General features: G+C 36.1%; 1 protein-coding gene across 12 annotated transcripts in view; it reads right to left on the bottom strand.

The window, feature by feature from the left end:
* Window positions 1-26638, bottom strand: part of ESRRG (estrogen related receptor gamma) — a 643046-nt gene that overhangs the window by 45034 nt on the left and 571374 nt on the right. For 11 of the 12 annotated variants that reach the window (XM_050780447.1, XM_050780458.1, XM_050780479.1 and 8 more), the window contains 2 exons: window positions 18941-19051; window positions 15173-15355 (listed from right to left, as the gene is read on the bottom strand). In XM_050780447.1, coding sequence (XP_050636404.1) covers window positions 15173-15355; window positions 18941-19051 — 294 coding nt within the window. The remainder of the gene's footprint in view (window positions 1-15172; window positions 15356-18940; window positions 19052-26638) is intronic. The other variant, XM_050780410.1, reaches the window with a different exon arrangement.

The raw sequence follows: 26638 nt of genomic DNA, 5'->3' as shown, positions 1-26638 counted from the left end.
CCACCAAAATAAGTAGCAGGTGCACCAAGGTCATATAAATATGTTCTTCACATGTTATTTAGCAACTTACATAGGAGAAGGCAAATAACTTTTACAGAGAAGAAAGAAAAAGAACAAAAGTGATGTCCATAACTAGGTAAGGCTAAGACCAAAAAGAAAAATCAGAGAGTTGCAAATTTTAAATATCATCAGATCAATGATGGAAAAGAACTTTTTATATCAGAACTCAAAAGAAAGAGAAATAGATAAATGAAAAATATTGGAAAGGAGGGAAAAGTATAAATATTGATTGCATTGAAATAATCAGATAGAACCAAGAGAGATTGGGGAGGGTCCTCCATTTGTGATAGGACAATTTCTGCAAATAAATAAAGAAATAAAGGGACAAGTGTTACAGGTCATCAGCACATATTGAGTTGCCAGGTGAGCATAATTAGAGAAAAGACATTCATTCAGATCAGATAGTCCATCCAAACAATTACATTCCTTATCCTTTGAATTTTAACATCTTATATCTACCAAGATTTCAGTATGTGCCCCAAATAAGCACATTCTTTCTCTTTCCTGGCCATATTGGGGCACTGCATACATGCACATCTTCATAGAGAATGGCTTAGATCAAAAGAATACATTGCCCATACAGAGAAGCTCTAAAATGTGAAACTTAGAAAAATAAAGTTTTTGTTCACTTTTCCCCCTGAAGGAAAAGCATTCCATCCAAACACATGAGGATGGCATAAATCACCTGAAGAGTTCTCGATTGTTTTTGTTTTTCTTTATTTTTACACTTGTAAGTTCATTTTTTTAAAAAAAGAGAGGAAATATAGAAGATTGGAGCTGGCACTGCCAGCAGTTTCTGATGGGAGAGAGCATATGTTTTCTGTCATGTTGGCATCTGACTGCAACAGCCGTGCGGAAGTCAGTTCAAGTCCTTACATCAAAGTTTGCTTGCCATTGTGGGGACGTTGTTAGAAGTTGAAAAAAAGCAATGTCCATTTGAAGCTTGTCTGTGAACTTTGCATGAACCGCTAGGAATAATGTAGTGTGATGACAAGCCAGTTATACCTTCCACTAAATTTGCTGTCTGGAATGAACTGAAATAGTGTTTGGTTTGTGTAATTACGTCCATCTATCTTTATATTCCAGCGGCATATCGCAAATTGAAAATACTAAAAATTGACTGTTGGTTCTGATATTTAATGATTGCCAAAGACAAGACGATGATTTATTGGTTACTTACCGATGTGACACATTTGCATCTTATTAGACGGAGATTACTATTCCTTAAAATGCGGACGAGGCCTGATCATGTCTGATGGATTGATTTGATTTGCAAATGTAATCAAACTAATAAGAGGGAAAAAATGAGCAATAATGCCTTGTTTTTCAACTGGCAATCACTCCGCTGCCAACAAGGCTGATATCCCTGACTAAGCAGCCTTTACACAGTCTTCCTGTCACCTCAAATAAACAAAGGGATGCTAAGAGCTTGATAAAAGGATAACAAGCCAAGTATGGACGCAACATGGAGCCCACACCTCTGAACTGTGCTGTTGCCGGAGAGAACAAAAGTCAACGGCAGGAGATATAACACAACCTTAACAATCTTGAGAAAAACAATGGCTATAATCAGTTCTATATTCCCATATGAAGTCATGGTCAATGAAGAACCTTTTCTTAAAGTAAAGATACTGCCATCCTCCTTAATGCAGAAAATAGGTCTCTGTTCATAAAGGGACCCCATTTCTGGATTAGTTTAACTATTTAAAATCCAAATGGTTTCAGAACAACCATGTATATAGAGTTTGAAAACAGCATAAAAGCCCTTTCAGGCAGATTCTGGCTCTCAGTTTAGTCCACAGACTATGGCTGATAATCAGAACATGGGAATAGAGAGCCGCAGAACAGTCAATGCTGAAATACTAGGCCAGGAGGCATGGTTGACATCTGACTTACATCACTCTCAAAACACTTCTTCAAGACTCTTGACTATGTGAGACAGAAGAATTAAAATTATGATCACGAATAGGCTGCAGAACAACAGTCTCGAAATACAATTTCAAAAAATATTTTGATAATGCATAAACCATGCATCATAGTCATAAAATACTCACAGAGACTGTCTCCCAAGAATAGCAGTGTTAGTAAAGCTTATCATATTGTAGGCTCTTAATATACACTTTGTTTAGTGCATAAATGAATAGGCATGAGCTTGCTACAAAAATATATTGCACATGGTATTTTTGTTGAGGAACTGAATATTACAAAATGTTTAGGAAAATGTCAAACTGAATTTATAAAGCTTATTTCCATATTCAGATGTCTCAAAAAATATCCTAGTTGATATTTTGTGATAACCTGGCTACCCATTCTCAGGCCATATAAAATGTACTCAACCATACAATATAGTACAGTTAGATTCAAATTAAATAATAAATAATTCTATTCTAACTATAAAAAATTGCCTTGGCAATTTGAGTTAAAGTTTCACGGCAAATACACAGACATGTTAAAACCCTCAGAGTATAAAGGGTCAGACAACCGATCGGGTTAATTAAAACCCGTGGATTATTCACAAGCTAATTTTAACCAAATGTTATGTACTGATCTGCCAGAAACAGTGTTTGTTCACAGATAGCATCAGTGCTTACATGGTACGTTCAAAGATGCTTCTATTTTGTGCAGAGAGATATAGTAGAGAGGCTGACTGAGATTTATTATTGGGGTGTGCCTTTAAAGCATCTTTAAATTCATGTTATTTTATCCTTCTGCTGTCTTTACTATTTAGCTCTGCATCAAGATCCTTGGCAGTTGTTCCAGCAACCAAATTCTCGACCACTTGGGCTGTTGGCCATGTTCCCCAATCACAAATCTCCGTCAGTCTCTCTACTACATCTCTCTGCACAAAATAGAAGGATTCTGAACCATATCTATAAATTAATAATCCTTCAGAAACAGGTTTGATCTGATATATTCACAGAGTATACCCAGGCTATATCAAATAACATAGGCCTATTGTTTATACTTTTTGATATATAATGTTTCAAATATACCAAAATAACTTTCCTAAAACATATTCACTGCTATTAATCTATCTTCAAGAAATATAACATATTGTCCACACAAATGTGTGTGTGTGTGTGTGTGTGTGTATAAAAATAATGTGATATAGGAAAAAAGATGATAATTTTTAAATATCTAATACTCTGCATAAGCAGGTATAGTGTACTCTTTTCTAAAAAACTGTTAGGGATAATGATAAGTATCAATAGTGCACAACTGAGCATTAATAGACCTGAGTTTTAGTCTCAACTCGGTCTCTGACTAGCTTGTGACCTCATGCAGATCATTCAACTTTCTTGATCTTAAGTGTGTTTATCCATAAGTGAATGTGCAAGTAAAGTCATTTAACATTTGTTGAACATTTGAAATTATATGTCAAAGATTGGACTGGGCACTTTGCCTATGTTAGCTCATTGGATTATCTCAGATATCCATACAGTAGGTATTAATAACCCCAACTTATATATGGACAAACTGAGTTTATGGGATGTGGCAATACTAAGATTTGAACGAGGGTCTCTAACTACGAAGACAGTACATTGCTGACTTCAATATGGTGCCTCCCCTTAAAATATAAAGGTCTAGCAAATTATCTCTAAAGGCCATTCCAGCTCTATCATTCCAGAATTGACTTTTTGGGGAAAAGGATCTAGCTTTCATATTCCATATATTAGAAAACGGTGTTAGAAAGCTTCCTCTAGACATGCTTTTAAATAAACAATCATATTTTGAAAGTTTGGGAACATTTATTATAAAGCTCTCTCTTTTAGAATAACAGCAATTCACAGAAACAAAGCTGAGAAATGTGAAGTAATTCTTCTATGTTTTTCCCCAAAAGATGAATCTAGAAAACATTGCACTTGAAGCTCTGAGACTGCATTCCTCTTTTAGGTATACAAATCTGTGCTGAGGACACCCTGCCACTGACTGGGCTTTGCCATGACACAGACAAATCACAAGAGTAAGAGCAGCTTGACTTTTTTTCTTGTTTCCTAAAATGCTGACCATGTCAGGAAGAGTTAGTTTCTTCAGGAACTCACAGCTGCTCCTTCTCCCTCTCTCCCTCTGCAGCCCAGGCCACCATGTGCCCTGGCACAAACGTGCTGACTGGTGGAGGAGGCCCAGCACTTCAGGTAATTAATCCTTTCCTAATGTAGGTTAAGCAGGTGTGAAACCTCCCTCATACAGAGAGGAGGTGGCTGCTCTTTGGAGACACCCCTAGTGTTGTGGTATTTAATTGGGCTCAGATGGTTCTCAGAAACTGGGTAGGTGTGTTGCTGACCTGGACATTCAGTTTTCAACTTGCTTAAGCTAAATCCAGTTGACGAAATTGGTCCTTTCCCCTTCTGGGCTCCCTAATATTAACAATTTGTGGTTGCCAGAATAATGCCCATTCTGGCAATGAAAATGTAATTTCCTCATTGGAAGCAAAGTTATGTCATTAATGGAGACTAGCAGAGTTTAAGATTAAGTTGAATTGACTATTGCTCTCTGAATTATCAGGGATTGGGTTTATTCATTATATTTCTCTCCTTTCCCAAATACAATGCACTAGTAGTTTTAAATTCATATGAAAATAATATTTTACTGCACCATAAGAGATCCAAGTGTACATAAAAAGCTAAAACAAAACCCCTACTTTGAGTTTATATACTTTACATATCATCCCTGACACTTGCTATAGGAAAACAAAAACAAAAACAAAAAAACCTGGCAAAAATTAATATAAAAGTTGTGGACTACTCTACAAACCAAAAATTTTGAAAGTGTGTTTTTTACTTGGGGAATAAAAGTTTTCTTCAGAAGAGTCACAGTAAAGTAGGTATAAACAAATGGAGGTGTTATGACCATTCAGCATGCAACATAGGACTCCTTAGACAGTTGCCAATGAGTGATTTTGGCAAGTTAAATTGGTTCTTCTAATTGAATTCTTCTAATTGAGGTTATTTATGATGACTGAATTGGGGAGGAAGCGGCATGATTTTAGTGAAATAATATTTCTATAAGAGTCTAGTGCTGTGGACACACTTGGTATGGTGTTAAGATATGTCATTTGAGGCCAAGCACAGCACCTCAACCTGTAATCCCAGAACTTTGGGAGGCCGAGGTGAGTGGATTGTCTGAAGTCAGGAGTTTGAGACCAGCCTGGCCAATATGGTGAAACCCCTCCTCTACTAAAAACACAAAAATTAGCCAGACTTGGTGGAGGGTGCCTGTAATCCCACAGGCTGAAGCAGGAGAATCCTTTGAACCTAGGAGGCAGAGGTTGCAGTGAGCCAAGATTGTGCCACTGCACTCCAGCCTGGGCAACAAGAGTGACTCTGTCTCACACAAAGAAAAAGAAAAAAAAATCTCATTTGAGCTGAGTGTGGTGGCTTATGCCTGTAATCTCAGCTACTTAGGAGGCTGAGGATGGAGGATTCTTAGAGCCCAGTAGTTCCAGGTTGCACTGAGCTATGATCACGCCACTGCATTCCAGCCTGGGTGACAGAACAAAACTCCATCTCTTAAAAAAAAAAAAAAAACTAATTTGTAAAATGCCATTAATATCAATAGTTTGGGTCACTTTTGATATCAGTTAGTACAGCTTTCCTGTTAAATTTGTTGAAAATTAACGAAAAGAGAATAATAAAAATGTATACTTAAAGGAAGAATAGTGCTTCGACTACATCTATGTGGACCCTTACTGGGATTAATAAGGAAAATTCATTGTTCACAAGAAAGAGGGAAATGAACAGCAAAGGAATTTGCTGTAGCTTTCCCCTTCCTCTTCTCCTTTCACTGCCCTTATAATCCCTCAACAGAGGTGATGCAACAGTCTATTAGATCTCAATATCAAAAATATTCCCTGATATTCCTCACACCTTTAATTCCTCCCCAAGTGTCCATATTGAGTTCAGTTCAACTCCGTTTCTCTTTTCTTCACCCACACCAGCACCATTGCCTTTTACACATCAAAACCACACTTTGTTTCTTGAACCTGGTGGTTACTTATTCACCGAACCTTGGTCTAACAAGGAGGTAGGCTGACTCAGTCACATAAAAGAACACAGCCAAGGCTGATATTCTTGGGGGAAAAAAAGCAGACAGATGAGCAAAGGTACATGGCTTTTCTCTACTGAGGTTTCTGATCCAAAATTATTTCAAATTCTCCTTCTAGTGGAAAAAGCTCTATCCTTTAAAACACATACTCGCTTCACTATAAATCACTAGCACTTTCAAGATGACAATTCTATTTTGTGTTTAAAGTGACTTGAATAGTTCTCCTCCAAAGTAATTAGGTTACTTTCCAGTTTTCATGAACTAATTTTTATAGGTACAAAGCTGGATTACCCAGCTATTATATGCACAAAATACAGTGTTATCATATCAGAAATTCTAAGTTCAGCTGAGTAATACAGGTTCCCTCTTAAAAAAAAATTGTTTTAACCTGAATAGTTAAAACAATTTCAAGAAATCACTTCTCTGCCTGTTTAAAAAGTGCTTTAAATGACTATATTCTATAGAAAACTGTTTCTCAGATGCCTGATGTCTCCAGCTGCCACACAATTTATATCTCTTTCCTCTGCTCTTTGTTTTTCAGCCATTTTCCCTGAATGTCAAAGTCAATTTAGTGCATTTCACTTTGCTGAATAAATCAGAGGCGAAATCCTTGCTAAAAGTGAAAATTTGATTTGCTAAAAGGAGCTTAGGGCAACTATTAATCAATATATCCAGAGTGTCAAAGCCAAGGCCAGGATAGACACGCATTCATTTGGAGATTGGCTGAGGCAGATAAAGGGGGACGCAGGGGAAAAAGTGCAACCAGCCCACTGAAGGGAAGTGGGATTAGGGTTGGAGAGAGGGTCAAAAAGGAGCAAAGGGGAAACCAAAACATTCTATGCATCATATTCTGCATTCCTCCCCCAACTTTTCTCTTAGAGGTGGAAAAAGCTTTTTTAATCAAGCATTTAAGCATATATGAATTACACTAATTATGCTAGCTTTTATATAACAATTTTCTCACAAGACCCACAAGGTTTTCTCTCTTTAACTTATCAAGCAGCTTAAGAATAACTAAAAAGTCAGAGGTAACAGCTCTATTAACAAAAAAGAAGAATGCCAGAAAACAAAATATGCCAGGTCTATAGGATATTGATATTTTCATAATCCTCAGGTAAGTTTCAGGAAATTTCAGGCTTCTAAAAGATTACAATACGTAGTGAACTGAATGACTGAGCTCATCCTGTCACTTTATCGTTCAAAAGAGCTTAGCAATTACCATGAACTTGCCTTAAAATGATAACATATTTTAGGACATAGTACATATAGAAATCCTCAGTACTCAGGAATTGCTTTCAAAAGTATTGGGAAATCTTTCTCTGTATAAAATAATTCAAAAGTTTCCATTTTAATCTTTTCAAAATGAGTTCAACTCAGGGCATCTTCAGTTAAAACTTTCAATAGCACTTCACTGCCTTCAGAATAAAATTTGTTTTCCTTAGCATGAAATTGAAGGTTTTTCATGATGGCATCCTTGCAGATCTCCCCCGCCTCAAGTCACATCTTCTTCCCATGCTCCTCCTTCTAAGTCCCCATGTGACTCTGTAGGAGAGGACTATCATAGCCCTCGTCATCCAGTTATAGTTGTCAAATCATCTCTCTGAATCACCCACCACACTGTGAAGATCTTAAAAGCAGAACTTGTGCTGTATTAATGTGTGCATCCTTAGTGCACAGGGTCTGACATAGAGTTCATTAAATGCTTATGCATGGAAGGAAGCAAGGAAAGGGAGGCAAGAAGGAGGGAGGAAGAAACTAAGAAGAGACTGTTAAGTGGTAGAGCTAACATTTTGTATATGGTTGAAAGTCTTGCACAACTACTCACTTCTGCTCCAATTTACCTATAACTTTCAATCAGATTAATTCCCCAGTGATCTGAAGAGAGTCAGAGAGGGGGAGCATCCAATCTTAGCAACCAATCATTTGAGAACTTTGTCAGCTCTTCACATGAGTGGCTAGTGATTGACTTGTTTTAGTAAAATTTGTAATCAGGAATCTTTAGGATACACTCTAGTACAAACACATTGATTTTTATTGATTTAAAGATGGGTTACACATTTCCTTTTAAATTCATTCTCCTTCCCTTTAATCTTTCATTTTTTAATATATAGATAAGATTTCCTGACAGGGCAAATATGTTACATTTGCCTTAATTTGTTATGAAACGGAGGTAGGTAATCTGGAACAAATGATAATGAACAAGAGAAAAGCAGACAAGGAATGAAAGAAAGATATAAGGAAGCCACTGTTAAAAAATCCAAAGCAAACCAAGCCAAACCAAAACCAAAAAAAACACATTAAATATACTATGTGCCTAAATTTCATTATCAACCGTGTGTGTCAAGGTTCCTGACTCTCAGGTTTACTCATCTATAAAATGAGACTAATAAGATTAAAACTTACCTACAGAATTGTTGTGGACATCACATAAAAGTTTATAAGGGTCTTTTTAAAACAATAAATAACTATGGAGATGTTAGTTATTTTTATATTTAAAGTTTAATCCTATAAAAAAAAGCTGAATAAATTCTGGAACTAATAAAGTTGTAAACCAAGTAGGTGATCACAAATATATGCACACACATGTATATGTATTTATGCAGACATAGATCCATCATTCAGGGTAGATGTCATGTCATGCACATCTTTTAAATTTCCCATAGTATGAAGTGTAGTGTTAGATATACAGCAGACACTCAAATACTTAAATTGCATTCAGTGATTACTATGAAATAATTATTTCACTTTGATCACAGGTATACAAGGGCATGGTTAGGTATGGATGGCAAATACGTTCTGAGGAGTCCTGGGAACAAGTAAAAGCAATGCTGGACTGGAGATCATATGAGCACAGCATATTTAGTATGATGACAGAATTGTAGATTAGGTCAAAAACAATGGCGTGAGTGGTGAGGACAAGCCTCTCTGAGCATTTTTCACAACTTCGGCTTGTCTCTTGAACTAGACCTCTGTCTAGGAAACTTAGCTACTCCTCTGTTGGTCTACGTTTTTGTTTCCAGCAAGGGTAGCTGCAGAAATTACAGTCCCTGAGTAATACTTCAGATTATTTTTTTCAACACTTATTTCTCAACTTACTGGTTCCTGTTTCTATGCCATAGTTGTGACTTCAGAAACTATTAAATTGGTAAATTTTCAGTTGTTTTAGGCTTGACCAAAGAGGCTGGACTAAATCGTTTAGACCCTAATGGTCCTGCCCATGTAGAATAAAATTATGACAATATCTACACAATGATTCTCTTGGTTAAATAAGCTTTTCTCCCCTCTCTAATAAAATTGATGTTTGTTCTGAATTTTTATAAATTGCTTTTATGAATATGAACGTTTTAGGTCACTTGGTTTTAATTGCAATGACAATCTATGGCAGTACCTTGAAAATAAAAATGAATAGTGAATTCTGTACATTTAGTTCATGCTTTATAATTTGAAAATTATTTATACATATAAATAATTTCCATATGCATTTTTTCCTCATTTGATTTCTATTTTAACTGATAGTGAGAGCAATTAAGTAACTTACAAAAAATTACTCAACTACAGCTCAAGTTTTCTGATTTTACTTTCAGAATTACTTGACATTTATTAATCACAACTACAGGTATACAGGTATATAACTATCAGGTACATTAAAAATAACCTTTAAATATTTCATAATTGAATACTCTTTCTTTTCTTTTCTTTTCTTTCTTTTTTTTTTTTTTTTTTTTTTTTTTTGAGATGGAGGCTTGCTCTTGTTACCCAGGCTGGAGTGCAGTGGCATGATCTCGGCTCACTGAGACCTCCGCCTCCTGGGTTCAAGTGATTCTCCTGCCTCAGCCTCCTGAGTAGCTGGGATTACAGGCACCCACCACCACGTCCGGCTAATTTCTGTACTTTTAGTAAAGACAGAGTTTAGCCATGTTGGGCAGGCTGGTCTCAAACTCCTGACCTCAGGTAATCCACCCGCCTCAGCCTCCCAAAGTGCTGGGATTACAGGCGTGAGCCACCGCGTCCAGCCAATAATTGAATATTCTCATAATTTAAACAGTCTTATTAAGTGCCAAGGTTTTGGGTCTTATATTTAACTTTCTTCCACTTAACTAAAAGACTTAACTACTTCACAGTTCTAAAATCATTAGGTTACATACACAAAAGAAAAGTTAATCCTAAAAAAGGAGGCTGCAAGTGTTTTAATTCCTTCATAGCAAAGTAGAAATATTTTAAGTCCATGTAAATTGAGTTATGGGATGGAGTAGAGGGTAGAAACTTAGAGCCAATTAAGAGTTTTGTGCTATGCATATTTTTAGTCAACGAATCAATAAATATTTATCAAGTGCCAATGATACAGATCCAAAACAGAATATAAGGTGTGACTAACATATGGTATAACTCACCCTTAGTCAACCATGTCCTGTGTCCTGCACATCAAACCTTAATCACACCCATATACACATAGAAACATAGTTTACATTATAAATGGAAACATAACATTAAATTCTTTCTACCACATTTTATTGTGCTTTTGCCTGTATCCTAATCACTTAATGGTGCTACCATTTTAAGATGGGTATTTTACCCATCAATACCCAGTAATGAGTATTTTAAAAATGAAACCTCCATAATTTTGGTTGGTGGATGATATAATCTTAAAAATTGGACTCTCTAAAATTTATTAGAACGATAAATACATCTTCAAGCAGTATCTTTAGCAATAAATATTTACACATGCCTGGCAATTCTTTTCCAAAGCTTATACCCTAAACATAGAAACAGTTTATCCATGTTCTTTATAGATTCCTTTCATTGCTAGAAAAGTCTAAATGCTTCTGAGAAAACTATAAAAAGCTAAGTCAATGAGCAATTTTTGATATGTTCTCCTAACTGAATGTTTTTATTTAAAAAAATGTTTCAGGGCAAATAGTAAATATTGGTTTCTATGGCTTAGATTTCTGTTTCTTATGTGAATACATATACTTAAAGACTCTTTTATTACGTCATCTTCTTTATGTAGTTTTTTTTTTTTAGAGTTTAATATCTCCTGCCTCCAGTTGATAGGAAGAAAATTATAGGTATTTTTTTCTATATGATATCATTACAATAGAGATCATTTGAAAAACATAACTGAGGCCCCCAAACTTGAGCAAAGTCCTCCTTCAATGGGTAATTATTTAATTTGTCATGTTAAAAATAAACAAGCAGACCTGAAGATTTGCCATATTAAACAAAGACAATTTTTTTCTAAAATACATTCATTCATTTAATTGTTAAAATACCATTCTGTTCTTTTAAACTAAGTTGTCTGGCAAGATCCATAAATATATTTAAGCCACTTATATAGGTCAGCTAATATGGGTTATGCTTTTTAAAGCACCATCTGACTAAGCACATTCTGCATTTTGCTAACAAAGTTACAGTACATAATAATATTTTAATCAACCAAAAAGAACAATAATAGATCTGACTGTTGGGCTGATAATCGTCTTATCACACCCTGTGAAACCTAGCTCTAATATTTGACAGAGCCTCCATTACTTGGCAACCCATTCTAAAAAAGGCCAACAATGGAGAGGGAATGAAGTGGAGTGTGCAGTACCTCCGTATCTACATAAAAGAGATTAGAGGCGACAGCATTCCATTTTACAGCTCAATCATATTGTGTTAGCATGCGCTTATCCGAGCGCGGACGAAATTGAAAGAGAAATAAAAAAGAGTCAGGCAGATAGGAACCAGAAAAGCGAGGCATGAGCAATTTCCAAGGATATAAAAGGATGCTAATGGCTGGGCCCTGTCATTCTTAAAAAGGGCTATTAGGGCACCATCATCTGTTCTTGTGCCCTTATGCTCCTCCAACTAAAGTCAAGCATTTTCTAAAGCCCTTGTGATCTTTTTTCTTCTAGAGATAAAGTATGGTCATGTTTCATAACAACACACTTTCCCATTTATATGATTTATTAATGTAAGTCAACTAATTCTATTTACTGATAAAAAAAAACCCATTCCATATGTATTTTCTTCAATATCTTCTTTTGTTGTATTCTTCACTTTCTTAAAAAGAAAGTGCGCAAAAGTACATTCAAAGCAGCACAGAAAAACTACTCATTTTAGATGATAAACTTCATTTTAAAAATATATATGTATGTGTATGGGTGTAATTACACAAACTGAGAACAGCATAAAGACAACAGGGGCTTGAATTTTAGTGTATTAAAAAATGACTTCACTTTAACATAAGCTTTACAAAAACAAAGAGTTTTAAAGTTAAGACCAAGACAGATGAAATTTCAGCTCTGATTTGGCTTTAATTCCAGCTATGACCCCAGTTATCAGGATTCATTCATGTTATTAAGAACATGATTTTACTTTTATCGAGGCAGAAATGTGACTTTAATCTTTACTTTCTCCAGCCTTTACTTCCCTGTCTCTCAGGCTGTATAGCTGTAGTGTGGTCCTCTACTGACCAACCTCCTGAACTCAGGGTAAGGCAGCACACTTTGATATCAGAACACCCTCTCCTTCTACCTCAAGCACTGTATGGCATAGGTATTGTTAAAAAAATAAATAAATAAATAAATAAATTTCTGCTAACTCTTGTTTTGCTAATCCCTTTCTGAAAAGCCAAGATATTCCTTGCAATCATTTAAAACACCCTCAGGGTATCACGAAAATCAGAGCTGTGAATCACCACTCCACAGTGAACTCTTCTGACATTTGCTATAGAGAGAGAATAACGTCAGTCCCCACTAATTCTAAGCCTCAGCTTAAGACTGAACCCATAATCGTACAGTACTTGTTTCCACCACTGGAAATGGTGTTACTCATAGTTATTTAAAGTTGCTATCTTTACAAAAGTCACTAGAGCCCCTTTACTGTGACAAGTCCCTTTGTAAGTTGCCATTTCTACTTGGATGCACAGTCGGACCTGCATATTTATCACTGACTTTCCTTACTAGAAAATTCAAAAGAAATTGTTGACTTTTATTGGTCTTCATTATGTTTTATCTGTATGATATCAAAATATTGGCTTTGCAAATCTCTTATTTCAGGTGGAACTTGAGCAGAACTCTCTGAAATAATGGGTGGTTTGGAACCATAGCGACACAGTTTTCCACGCTGTTGTTAATAACAATATTATCATCATTATCATTTTGAAATAGGTTTTTTAAATGCAATCAACTGGAAACTGAAATATCTTGATTCTACCCCAGCAAGCCACTCTGAAGGTACTGGATACGGCTGTGAATTTGTGCTAGTGTTTTTTACTTCTCTCTGCCTCAGATCTCCCTATCTTTGAATTGAGATACCTGATTCGTGGGTTAGAACAGTGGTTTTCAATTTGGGGAGGAGCGTCAGACTGGTGCGATTTTACCTCCTGGAGGACATTTGGCAGTGTATGAAGACAGTTTTGTTTCTCACAATTCAGGGGTGCTACTGGCATCTAGTGGGTACAGGCCATGGGTGCCGCTAAACCTCCTGCAACGAACAGGGCAGCTCCTCATGACAAAGAATTATCTAGTCCCAAATATCAATAGTGCCAAGGCTGAGAAACCCTGGGTGAAAATAATGATATTTAAAATGTGTGTATACATATATCATAATGATATATTAATATAAATGATATATATCAATCATCTAAAAAAGTGTCTATGGACAGACACTTCAACGAATGTCAGTCTTGTTTCTTTTGTCTTTAAACCCTTCAATAATGCTTTCCTTACAAACAAGCTTTCATACACTGTTGAAGTAAATTCTGGCTGTTCCCACTGCCAAAGTCAACAATTGTCTTACATCTTGCAGTAAATCCTTTCTTTTTATTTTTCTAAAAGTCATACAGATGTGATTACAATCCAACAGCAATATCAAATATCCACACGATCAAATTCTTATTCTTCTTTTAGATGTAGTAATCCTTGTGTAGGTGTCTTCTAAAGAATACACAAGTTCATCTATTTAACTAGTTTTGACTTAATTTGGGGGGCTTTATTAGCAAACAGTGTAAGACAAAGTAGCTGGTATAATACAGAGTGATGTTTAAATTAGTTTACAATTTGCTTGGCCTCATCTAGAACTGCAACGAACAAAGCCATTCAGAAATGTCAGCTGTGTTCCTAACCACTGTAACAAATTGTCGCCTGAACGCTGCACACCTAATGACTTCAAATTAGCTTCACTGCGATATCGCCTGACAGTTCGTTACGACTGTTAGCAACATAGCTGGCGTATCATGACCAATAAATTGGTTTCAGTGTGGGCTGGGAAAGGGACTTCCATCAATTTGATTAAAGAAATTACTGTAGCATTCAAAGCATAAAGACAAACTAGTTTAAGGAGACAGAAATAAGTTAACTGTACCAGAAAAACATTGCTCATCATTTGAAAACTTGTTTACAAACTATTTGAAAATTAAACTCCAAACAAATAAAAAATAATTCAAGTAGAATACTAAAATTGTCAAAACTTACAAGCATGTATAAATTTTTTCATATTACAGGATGGGTCAAGAAAAAAGAAGAGAAATATTTTTAAATGCTAACTTTAAATTACCATATAGGAAAAGTTACCATGTCCAATTAATATTTATTTTCACAATTTGTCTGTAAAGTTAAGATAAATATCTGATTGTAAACCAAAGCAAAGCTTGTGAATATGGCTAGCAATAGAATATGACTAGCCACTATGAACAAAACTAGTGATTCTTAGTTGGGAAAATAGTACATTAGGCTATCGCTGACAAAAACATTTTTTAAAGTGAAAAGAAAAAGCAGAAGTATTTGCTAGGAAAAAGGTAGGAATTTTGACAAAGCATAAAGAAATATTTTAAATTTATATTCTCATTAGCTTACACTGGCAGTAGTACCTGTACATATGAAAAACTAACAAGAACTCAAGGTGGTGCCAATATAAAAAATATAAAATCGAAGGGATTCTACTAGGATATGCAAAGCTCTAAATTATGATTAAAAATAAACGTAAAGGTTTTTTTAAGTCCAAATGAGAAAACTTTGAATTTGCCCAAATATATATGCAACCTTTTCTTTTCTTTTTTTTTTTTTTTTTGTTTCAGAAAATGTACCTGGAATATGCTTCGCCCATCCAATGATAACCACCAACTCTCGGTCGGCCAAGTCACACAGTGTAGTGAGGGCTTTGATGTCACTGTCGGGGACAGTAGGGTCAGGCATGGCATAGATCTTCTCCGGTTCAGCCACCAACAAATGTGAGACAATCTTGTTATCTGCAGGATCAGACCAGAGCACTACAAGATCACTAGTAGTATCATCCCTCTTTTATAAACCTTAGAGTATTTTGTGTTTTGAAAAACAACCCAAATACCCTACAATAAACTCTAAATATTCCAATTATGGCTCAATAGGTATATATTAAACAGTGTGCAGGAAAACTCATAGCAAGACATATGCCACCGCAGTCATGATAGAATGTAGTCTTTTTTTTTTTTTTTTTTCTTCTTTGCTCTACCTGCTTTTGCTGGAATGAAACGTCTGTCCTGTAGTGAAAATTTTTATAGCAAACAGATAAGACAAGTTAGATGCTTTCTGGGTTTGTGCTTTGGTTCTTAAGTGGGATTTGGTGAAATAGATTAAATGGTATACAACAGCTTAAAATAAAACCCCCAGTAAACCATTGAAATATAGATCATAACACAGGAGGCAAAGAACTACTAATGCCCACAGTCGTAATGGGCATGAAAGTCATTAATTGTCTTAATTCCTTTAAAGAAGAGTAAAGGTCAGAGCCCTTCTGCCTTGGTGAATTACTGACTATATAACTCTATCTCCGTGGGATGCATTAAATAGGAATTTCTTTTTTTCTCCCCCTCCCCACACACCCAGCCAATCTTCCAAATACAGCTAATATGTTTCCATAAAAATACTCCTCCTTAAATGTTACAGTCATTTTCTCTTCTGTATGTCAAATTCTTTAATCCTCTATTTTCATCAGTTGTCCTTAGTTCATTCTCTGGTTCAGATTTATCTGTCTTAAATTTGTGATATATGTTTTAAAAATCCTTCAAAAAATAAACACTAGAGACAAATGGAAAGCATCACATCAAATGTGTTTTATTGCTCAGGGGCATGTGAGAGTTTATGGAAGGGGCTGTAAAGTCGTGGTAACAGAATGATTTTTCTTGTTGGCCCTGTTTTCAATTTCTATATGTAGCTTAAGATTTTATACTTTCTCCTAAGTGAGGAGAAACAAACGGGTAAGAATAAACCCACATATTTAAATGTTCTATGTACTATTACTGTAGAAAACCAAGACTTTAAATGAGGTTCTTGTGAACACAGCCAAAGTTCCCAATGTGTTTACCAGACTATTTGCCTCTAAGTTTTTAACTTTTTTAACCCAATATAAAAAGACTTCACGTAACTTAGAATTAAATATAGCATTCTTTTTATCTCCTTTCGTGAAAGATTGAGGTTTGTCCAAGCTATAATTAGCACTTTTTCCAACAAAATATTTAAACATTTATGAATATGGCTCACATATTAATTAAGCTTATTTCAAATAGACAACAGATAATATTCAATCATCATCAAATTGAGTAGGCAGATTTGGGAGGAAATATTCCCAAATACTATGTAGACTAGAAAAGAATTAAAAAATTAAATAGAGATTAATTTTTTTTAATTCTTAATTTGGATTTTTGTTTGTATATGCTACAGAAACAACACCCTGTATTTTTAGTTATGCTTGGAAAAGTTTCAACTTTCATTGCTCTGACAATGCAACAAAACCTGTCAGCAACCACTAAATTCTCAGGATTAGAAGAAAATACAATAGTAAAGAGCATAAAAATATATCCAAAGGTAATCATGACTCTAGTTTTTCTTAGTACAGGGAACATAGCACTCGCTTTATCCAAGTCAATGGATACTTGACATGAGAGGTCAGAGAAATTTGGTTGAAGCTTAGAAATTCCCATCATTCAGAAAATGGAATAGCCAGCAGCACTGTTTCTAGGTAAATCTTATTTAATGTTTCCCTAATTAGAATCAATAGAACCCAATTTTCATTCTCGGGCCTTTGTAGTACACAATCAGTCAGGGTCCAGAAATCTCCCCAGCCACTTTCTCAGCAAAGCTCAGGCACAGTCTCTTGACACTTATCTGACAGGATCTGAAAATTAAGTTTTATAAATGTTTGTTACAAAAACACACTAATTGGATGGACTAAGGAAAATTAACACAGAGGCCTTTAGATAATGAGTAATGATTTATTAGGAGTCCTCTTTATCTCAGACAAATGGAGCTCACTGAAATTGCTGTAATCTTCTTAAAGGTACTTGACAAGCCACTTCCCAATTTCTCAGGTTTACGAAGAAAACCGTAGATGTTTCTCTATCACTTCAACTTACACATGGGCTGGTGCTCATTTTTCTTTCAGTAGAGGCAATTATCAATGGTTTCAGTCAATGTTTGTATAAAATAAATGAGAAGCAGGCAGTCTGTATGTTAGTGAATTCAGGAAAACTAAACCTCTAATGAAATTAAGCATTAGTGTTTATTGCATTTTATTGTATTATCAGAGTTTTTTATTATAATGTGCAAAATCTGCTTAATGTAGTCCTCGATTGTATTTGCAGAATGCCAAACAGCTTATGCAGGCTGAGGAGAAGATGCCAGATTGGACAATTGAAGGTATAATCAACATAATGTTTTTTGGAAAGGCAAAAGGAAACTATGCCATATGTTCACTTAAGCTTTAATTTTATGTAAAACTGGTTGTTTTTCCTTTGACATAGCTAAAATGTCCTTTCATTTACAGTTCAGGGTCTGTTTTATTTATTTAACATATTCCCATATGCTCACGCATGTATGATGCACAGCAGTGACCCCTCCTGGAGAATCTGAATTAGAAGTGGACACCTTTGCTTCCCTTGAAGGCAGATCAAAAATTACCCATGTCTTTCCTAGAACTGCTACAGATGCATTTTCTTCTGGTGAGTGCTGGTTGTGTCTTCTTAGACAAATACAGCTAAATTTGAAAACTGTTTCCACCAAAGCACTCCTCCGTGCCCAGTAGGATCCCTATTCATAAACATCTGAAAACGCTAGTTCTGTTGCACTACAACTACTAACTGATTTTCAGAAAATGGGATACAGTGATTGCCTCAATCTATATTCCAACTCTTTTTAGTTAATGGCAAAAAGCAGGGGGCTTGCATTTCAGCAATGTACCAGTCATCCTTTCAAATTGCAGCTTGGCTCCATAAAACCATGAGGTCTTTAAAAACAATGCATACCGTACATAAGGGCACCTCAGACGGAACCAGCAACCTATGCTTGTTATTAGCAGTGCCCATTCTTGTTTTAATCTATTGCTAGCTAGTGTGTTAACCTTCTATAGCTCCAAATTAATGAGGCCCCTAATGTATTTTCATTGGGAGGTTGAGCAGTCAAACTCATTTAGTTAGTGAAAACTACAAAAATCACTTTCTTGTGAAATCTGAATCTAACAGCTCCAATGAACTAATGATCACAGTATGATCCATTTTATGTACCTCTGCAAATAAAGATAACCAGTAAATGTAAAATTCACACTATATAAGCTATGCATTAATATGCTTATGCTTCCACAAAATGACTAGGTAAAAAAAGGCTGGAGAGAGAAAACCACAGATATCTCTAAAAGAAAAAACAAGATAATAAGTGAGTTCCTGTCGCTCCTCACAGACAATCCTTGGGAATAGAGCCACCGTTCTCCAACAAAGAGAAGTCTCCTTGGAGTCAGTAGGGATGGGCATGCCAAAGCTGATGTACATAGAGCCAACTGGGAGGATTTCATGTTCTGGGAAGCCAGACACATCTGCTGTACTTACATGGCTTTTTGGCTGGCTGAACCAGCTGAGGGTTCAGGTATGGGCTGTTCTCCGCATCTATTCTGCGCTTGTACTTCTGCCGACCTCCACGTACTCTGTCAAGACGCACCCCTGTGAGCAAAGACAGGCAGCAGCTTACTATTAAGGTAGCTATGTTTGAGACCAATCAAATACATAGACAGTATCCCCCAAGGGCACATAGTTGACAAACAGTAGAATGCTGAATGAACCAGGAGTACTCAAATAATGTAAATAAGTGGTGGCTAAATCAAAATTGCCAGAGGTTGAAAACCAAATCTACAAGTAGATGACAGATCCAAAAGACATTTATGCAAAGCCACCAAGGTCACTATTTGCACATCAAAGAAAAGGCAGATTTCCATGTAGATTAATACAAAGAAGCCGCTATTTGGTGCTAGTACAGTTTCTTATATTAAAGACACTGGCATTTAGTATCCTCTTCATCAGTCAGCCCTGAAAGCTCAATGTGTAGCACTGAGTAGACCAAGAGCTATCCAACTTTCCTCCAGTCTGCCAGAGGCCTCAGTGTGGACATGTGGAATTGAGCTGAATAAAGAGCACTTATGTGCTGGGGAGGAGGGAGGCTGGAATTACACTACACAAGATTCAGTCCTGAGAGACACAAAAATTGTTCCATATCAAAATGTCAATATGTCGCTGAAGGGGAGTGTTATTTACATTTTGGCACAAATTTGTATTTCCTCTCATATGTGAGAAAACTGAGAGCAGGTTTGGGCTGAACACAGGATAGAAAGAGGAGCTTCCCGGCCAGGTGCGGTGGCTCATGCCTGTAATACCAGCACTTTGGGAGGCTGAGGCGGGTGGATTACCTGAGGTCGGGAGTTCAAGACCAGCCTGACCAACATGGAGAAACCCCATCTGAACTAAAAATACAAAATTAGCCGAGTGTGGTGGTGCATGCCTGTAATCTCAGCTACTCAGGAGTCTGAGGCAGGATAGTTGCTTGAACCTGGGAGGCGGAGGTTGCAGTGAGCTGAGATTGCGCCACTGCACTCCAGCCTGGGTGACAGAGTGAAACTCTGTGAAAGTAAGAAAGGAAGAAAGGAAGAAAGAGAAGGGAAGGGAAGGGAAGGGAAGGGAAGGGAAGGGAAGGGAAGGGAAGGGAAGGGAAGGGAAGGGAAGGAGAGGGAAGGAGAGGAGAGGAAGAGGGAGGGAGGGAGAAAGGGAGGGAGGAAGGGAGGAAAGGAGGGAGGGAGGGAGGAAGGAAGGGAGGGAGGAAGGGAGGGAGGGAGGGAGGAAGGAAGGAAGGAAGGAAGGAAGGAAGGAAGGAAGGAAGGAAGGAAGGAAGGAAGGAAGGAAGGGAGGAAGGAAGGAAGGAAGGAAGGAAGGAAGGAAGGAAGGAAGGAAGGAAGGAAGGAAGGAAGGAAGGAAGGAAGAAAGGAAGAAAGGAAGGAAAAGAAGAGCTTCCCAAAGAATTTGGAATGCTTGGATGTCAAAGGAAGGGTATGTTAATAGGAGAGAGCTAAAGGGTGAAGTTGGAACGTGGGCAAAAGTAAACTGGGAGGAATAGAACTTTTTCCAAATAGTGATTGGTTGGGTCAAGATTCAAAGGGGATTTTCTGGCAGTGGATTTAAAAGATTAAGGAAAAAGCCAAGGGAATGAATGGGATTGCAAATATAGGAAAATTTCAATAATATCAGGAAGTGATAGGGAAGAGCTTGTTAATCCAGGTTCCAGCCTGTAATTGTAAAGTTTAGCACAGGACCATATAAATCCCTACCAAATATAGGGATGATTACTTGGGAGCAGAAGTGAGGAGACACTCTTTTGCAGTATTACGTTGTACCTTAATTGATGTAACAATGTAAAATTATCTATTAAGAAGTTCAATCATGGCCGGGCGCGGTGGCTCAAGCCTGTAATCCCAGCACTTTGGGAGGCCGAGACGGGCGGATCACGAGGTCAGGAGATCGAGACCATCCTGGCTAACACGGTGAAACCCCGTCTCTACTAAAAAATACAAAAAACTAGCTGGGCGTGGTGGCAGGCGCCTGTAGTCCCAACTACTCGGGAGGCTGAGGCAGGAGAATGGCGTGAACCCGGGAGGCGGAGCTTGCAGTGAGCTGAGATCCGGCCACTGCACTCCAGCCTGGGCGGCAGAGCGAGACTCCGTCTCAAAAAAAAAAAAAAGAAGTTCAATCATGTAATTAATAGTACATATTTTGACATTTCTCAAACTGTTTAGGAAATAGATCTGGTTTAACAGCATCATCAGTATTACTATTTTATTTAAGCCCTCTCAGAGCCATTAGTAGGCGATGGGCTCTGTAAAACTCTAAGAGGAAGCTACGTAGCACATGCAATGTTTTGCAAACCAATTGAACCAGAGCTCCCACTTTTTTGGAATACTGATTAATGTCATGCAGAATACGTGAGCTGTGGGTTATCTGAGTTACATGAAACTATTTGGGAAAAGCAGATCTATTTCTATGTGAATATTTACAGTGAATATATTACTCAAATATTAAAGATTATTAGGAAAACAATTTTTAATATTATCTTAATAATACTACTTTAAGAATTGGTTATCTTTTAGCAGAACACACAAATAGTTGGTTATAGATAAAGCCTGAATTGTCATATTGAAACCTCAGAATATAGTATAAATAAAATCAGGAGACAACTTTGAGAAAAGTTAAATAGGTTAAACAAACAAATATCAAAAACCAAAGAAGTTAGGTAAGGTTATTAAGCGTTCACTGAAAATTGCCATGCATGTTGGTCACAAAGAAGTTATATTTCTTTATTGCCGCTTTTAAAGCACTTCATGCCTACAGCAGATATGTTCCTTTGTTCATCTAATTCCTAATATTCTATTTTTATTGCATCTATATTTAATAAAGTTTAATGCCTTCTACTTCTCTCCACTTTCATCATGATTTATTTTGTTTTCATCTCTTTCTCTTCAAACTTTTCTTCAGAATATTTTCCCAGTTGAAGGTGACCACATTTTATCTGGTCATCGAAGATACATTCAAACCTGTTTCATTACAAGAATTTTGAAAATTCAAAATCTTACTAGAAAATCAAAAGCATATGACACGAATTATATCCTCACATGTTTGTCATCCAATTCCAACCCAATGAGAACATTTAATCTGATATTATTAGAAGTGTGAAGAGAAGGCAGGGAGAGAGAGAAAAAAAGAATGACAGGCAAAAGCTAAAGAGAGAGGGAACATTTTGTGGACATCTCTAAAATTGTTAGAGCCAAGAAAGCTGACAGAATAAATCTTGATTGGGTTTGTAGACTCCCTAAATTTGCTTTTCATGCTTGTCAAGGAATGTATTCACCATTAGCAATATGTCCTCATCTATTGAACAAATCACTACATATTCTCCAACCCAGAAGTCAGAGCTAGTGAATTTGTGACAATGGAGTTTTGTCCATCATGAAGATCTGTGGGAAAAGACCATGGCTGAGTGACTTGATTCAAGATCCTGGTGCAAAACAATTCGGACATACAGTTATATCACTTTAAAACTATCAAGTAGTTTAGCCAACGGGGCTAAGACTACAGAGGAAGTGCAACAGTGAAAACTAGCTATTACACATTATGAAGAAAAATATACACATCATCGATTGACAGGGTTTTTATTATGTATTATGGATTATTAGGCTGAGGCGGGTGGATCACTTGAGGTCAGGAGTTCGAGACCAGCCTGGCCAACATGGCGAGACCTCATCTCTACTAAAAATACAAAATTTAGCTGGGTGTGGTGGCGGGTGCCTGTAATCCCAAGTACTCAGGAGACTGAGGTAGGAGAATTGCTTAAACCTGAGAGGCAGAGGTTACAGTGAACCAAGATCACACCATTGCACTCCAACCCGGGCAACAAGAGCGAAACTCCATCTCAAAAAACGAACAAACGGCCGGGCGCGGTGGCTCAAGCCTGTAATCCCAGCACTTTGGGAGGCCGAGACGGGCGGATCACGAGGTCAGGAGATCGAGAGACGATCCCGGCTAACACGGTGAAACCCCGTCTCTACTAAAAAATACAAAAAAATAGCCGGGCGAGGTGGCGGGAGCCTGTAGTCCCAGCTACTCGGGAGGCTGAGGCAGGAGAATGGCGTAAACCCGGGAGGCGGAGCTTGCAGTGAGCTGAGATCCGGCCACTGCACTCCAGCCTGGGTGACAGAGCAAGACTCCGTCTCAAAAAAAAAAAAAAAAAAAAAAAAAAAAAAAAACGAACAAACAAACAAGCAAACATAAAACAAACAAAAACTATTATCAAATACATTCCATTACTATGCATTTCTCTTTCAACTTCAAAAGGTGACTATAGAAAAATTCATAGTACCTATTTCATGCCTCACAAATCTAAGGGAGTGCTCTCTTATGTCCCCCACATCCCTTCCAGTGTGTGTGTAGATCAGTAACTATCTATCCATTCACTCATACATTTGCCTCATCCTTCCCATCTATCCATTCATTCATCCTAGCTATACACCTATCCAGTGAAAAACCTTTCACATAAGTCCTGATTTTACACTTTATTTCCTAAAATAAAGACTAATTAGATAATGCATTCTTTTATGATTTGTAATTTTATTTATATGATACTAGAAACAAGATTAGTTATTGATACTCATAAAAACAGATTACATAATTGTATAGTAAAAATTGACAGGGACTCCACATGCAGTATTATTCTCATCAAGTTTAGATAGCGATTAATGGTCAATATATTTTAAAGGATCATAATAACTGATACTTGTGATTTTTCATTCCCTGTCAAAATCAGGCAAATATTTCCAACTTCAATTTTTTCAATTCAAGTAAAAACATTTATATTGTTTTTAACTCATTTTCAAAATCTGGAAAAATCTGTCTTTTATGCATTCTCTAGTGGGATGATGATCTTATTATTAGTATCATTTGGTTTACCTGACTTCATGCTTGGTGAAGTGTTTGAACCAAAATCCTAGTAACAGACAGATGCAACTACTTCCACATCATACTGAAAGTAATCATCAATTTATTTAGTTACATTGGGGAGAAAACACTACCCAGTAAAACCAGTTTTTCTCCCCAGGACAATCATATAAAAACCTACACACAAGGGACATAGCTCTAAAAGTTAAAACCGTCCAAAATATGTATTCAAACATGTGGACAAAGCCTCTTTAATTGTGCAACTTTGAAAAAAGGTTTATTCATGTAAATCATAATACATGCACTTAAATTCAATAATGTTATTTTGAATGGTCAGATAAAACAATACTGTATAGACATCATGAAGATATCTGTATATTTTCAACATAATTTTATTTTTAATGATTTTTCCAGAAAAACGAATTTTTAAAAATTAAAGACACCAATACAATTAAAGCACCATGTTATAAATGAGGCAGGATCTCAGAAAATCAAACATTAAATTATAAAAAGCATCTCTCATAATTTTTAGAAAAGTCAATGGAAAACAAACTCTGGATAATTAGGATACTGCATTTCTTATTAAAAAGCAAATTTTATAGTGATAAAAGGTACATTGCAAAGGACAGAAATATTTAACCGAAAAGTAATGTTATGAAGTTTAAAATATTCTGAGTCAAAAACATTGAATGACGATTCTATCTCTATCACCATTCCCTGGACATAGACTTAAGTCATGATTTCTCATTAGTAGAAATAAATGCAAATAATACGTTGAGTTAAAGATAAACACAAATTGAATAAAAAATGAGGAGAGGCCAGAGAAAGAGAAATGTAATACAAATTAGCAAATAAGATTATTTTTATGTAATTGTTTGTAACTATCCTTAATTTATAGTAACTTTGTTATATGCTCTGGCCTAAAATGTTTAGCCTGGCATACATCAAAATGAAGGATAACTAATAATTAATCGTTAAATCCCTATGAGCTTGGTCCGTTGTCTGCAATCATGATTTTGTGAAGATTAAAGTTTCCCTTATTAATGTTTTCAACTGCAATAACATAATACTTTATCTTAAGTCCTTCATCTTAAATATTATGCAAAGAATATGTCAAAGCAAATAAAGCATAGTTTGCAAGTCAGAATGGTTCAGTTCTTTGTCTGGCTCTTTCCGTAACTATTTCTGCAAACTTTGATGAGTCTCTTAACTTATTTGCTTTGCCAAATATAAGATGGATATAAACAGCATATCCTCCATGATGTTTTCCTCTAATAATCCAATAACATTATATTATGGTTATTACACGAATGCACTTAAAAATATTTTATAAATCTTAAAATGCCAAGATCATTTATTGAACATCTATCTGCATAGAGTGTTACAATCTATCCCATCTCAATTCTGTAGGTAAACAGATTTGAGATATGATGGAACGATAAAATAACTTTAAGGATAACAGCCAAATGATAATACTATTTGATGTCTAAGTGATTTATAGAAATATCTAGTATCACATTTTATTTCCTGCCCACTCCTGTCACTAATAATATCATTTAGATTGTGATTATTTTAGAAGAGACACAGAAACAAATCAAAATCCTATTTTTTAAAAAAGATGCTTTTCCTGAGTTTAGCTGTAAGTACACAATACAAAATTAAACAGAGAACTTATAACTATCTAATTAAACTAATACATTTAAAATATTCAAACTAACCATTTTAGCAGAAACAAACAATAATAATACTTATTATCAGAACCTGGGAAATCCAGATTTGTCAGAAACAAACAACAATGTAATCCAAATATTTCCACTAAAGGTGGCAAAGCCTGTCTCTGTATACCTTTTCAATCTTAAACACAAACAATTTCTGTTTGTACTCCACTTGAAAACCACTTTTGAAGAAGTTTAAAAATAAGATTTATCCCAGGAAATAAAATACCCACAATGTTCAATGTTTGACAGGATTGGAAGTTAATTAAGGCAATTAGATTTTCTATTCACGTGTAGACTGCCATTATCTATTTTTTAAATAGAAGATTTTATTAGTTGGCATTACCTTCCTAACGGAATGTTTCACATTGTTTCTTCTTTCAAATACTGCATTTGCCTACTTTGCCACAAGGGAATTACAAATCTTATACATTGTCAGAATTTACAAAATTGAAAAAGCAAGAGTAGGGCAAGGAGGAAAAAAAATGCTGTGAGGCAAATAAACACCAATAGAAGTAAAACAGTTCAGCCCAAGGTCTTCTTAGGTCAGCTAATTTTGAGACTACATGCTATGCCCAAATGCAAATTTTTATAGTATTCTGTAGTCCAAAGTCAAAAGTATTTTTCACATCTTTAATAGCACAAAGTCAGAGGCATTTCACAGGATAATAAAAAATCTTCCCTTCAGAGAATTACACAAGGATACTCTAGCCTACCTTCCCAATTTAAAGATAACACATTTATTATGTTGTTCTCAAATAAAAGTTTGCTGAAAAGCATTAATTATATAGACCCCTGGAATACTTAAGAAAGATGCAAATATTCATATTAAAGTAATAATAATTTTGAAAAGACAGCTAATGAATACTACAATAAGTAAACTGTTGTGTTAAATAAATGTTATCAAACAGATTGCAATTGAGTATTGGGAGCAGACTGGAAAGGCAGGACTTCTGAAACAATAAGGTAAAGGGGACAGGAACTTTTTCCTGCACTATATGTCTTCCGGATACAGTAGTTCACTTTGCTGCCCAAAGCCACCTCCCTCCTTCCCTTGGGAAAG

The sequence above is a fragment of the Macaca thibetana genome, chromosome 1 (genome assembly GCF_024542745.1).
Source record: "Macaca thibetana thibetana isolate TM-01 chromosome 1, ASM2454274v1, whole genome shotgun sequence".
Classification (NCBI taxonomy): domain Eukaryota; kingdom Metazoa; phylum Chordata; class Mammalia; order Primates; family Cercopithecidae; genus Macaca; species Macaca thibetana.
The sequence above is the reverse complement of the archived record's forward strand: the minus strand, read 5'-3'. Positions and strand labels throughout refer to the sequence as shown.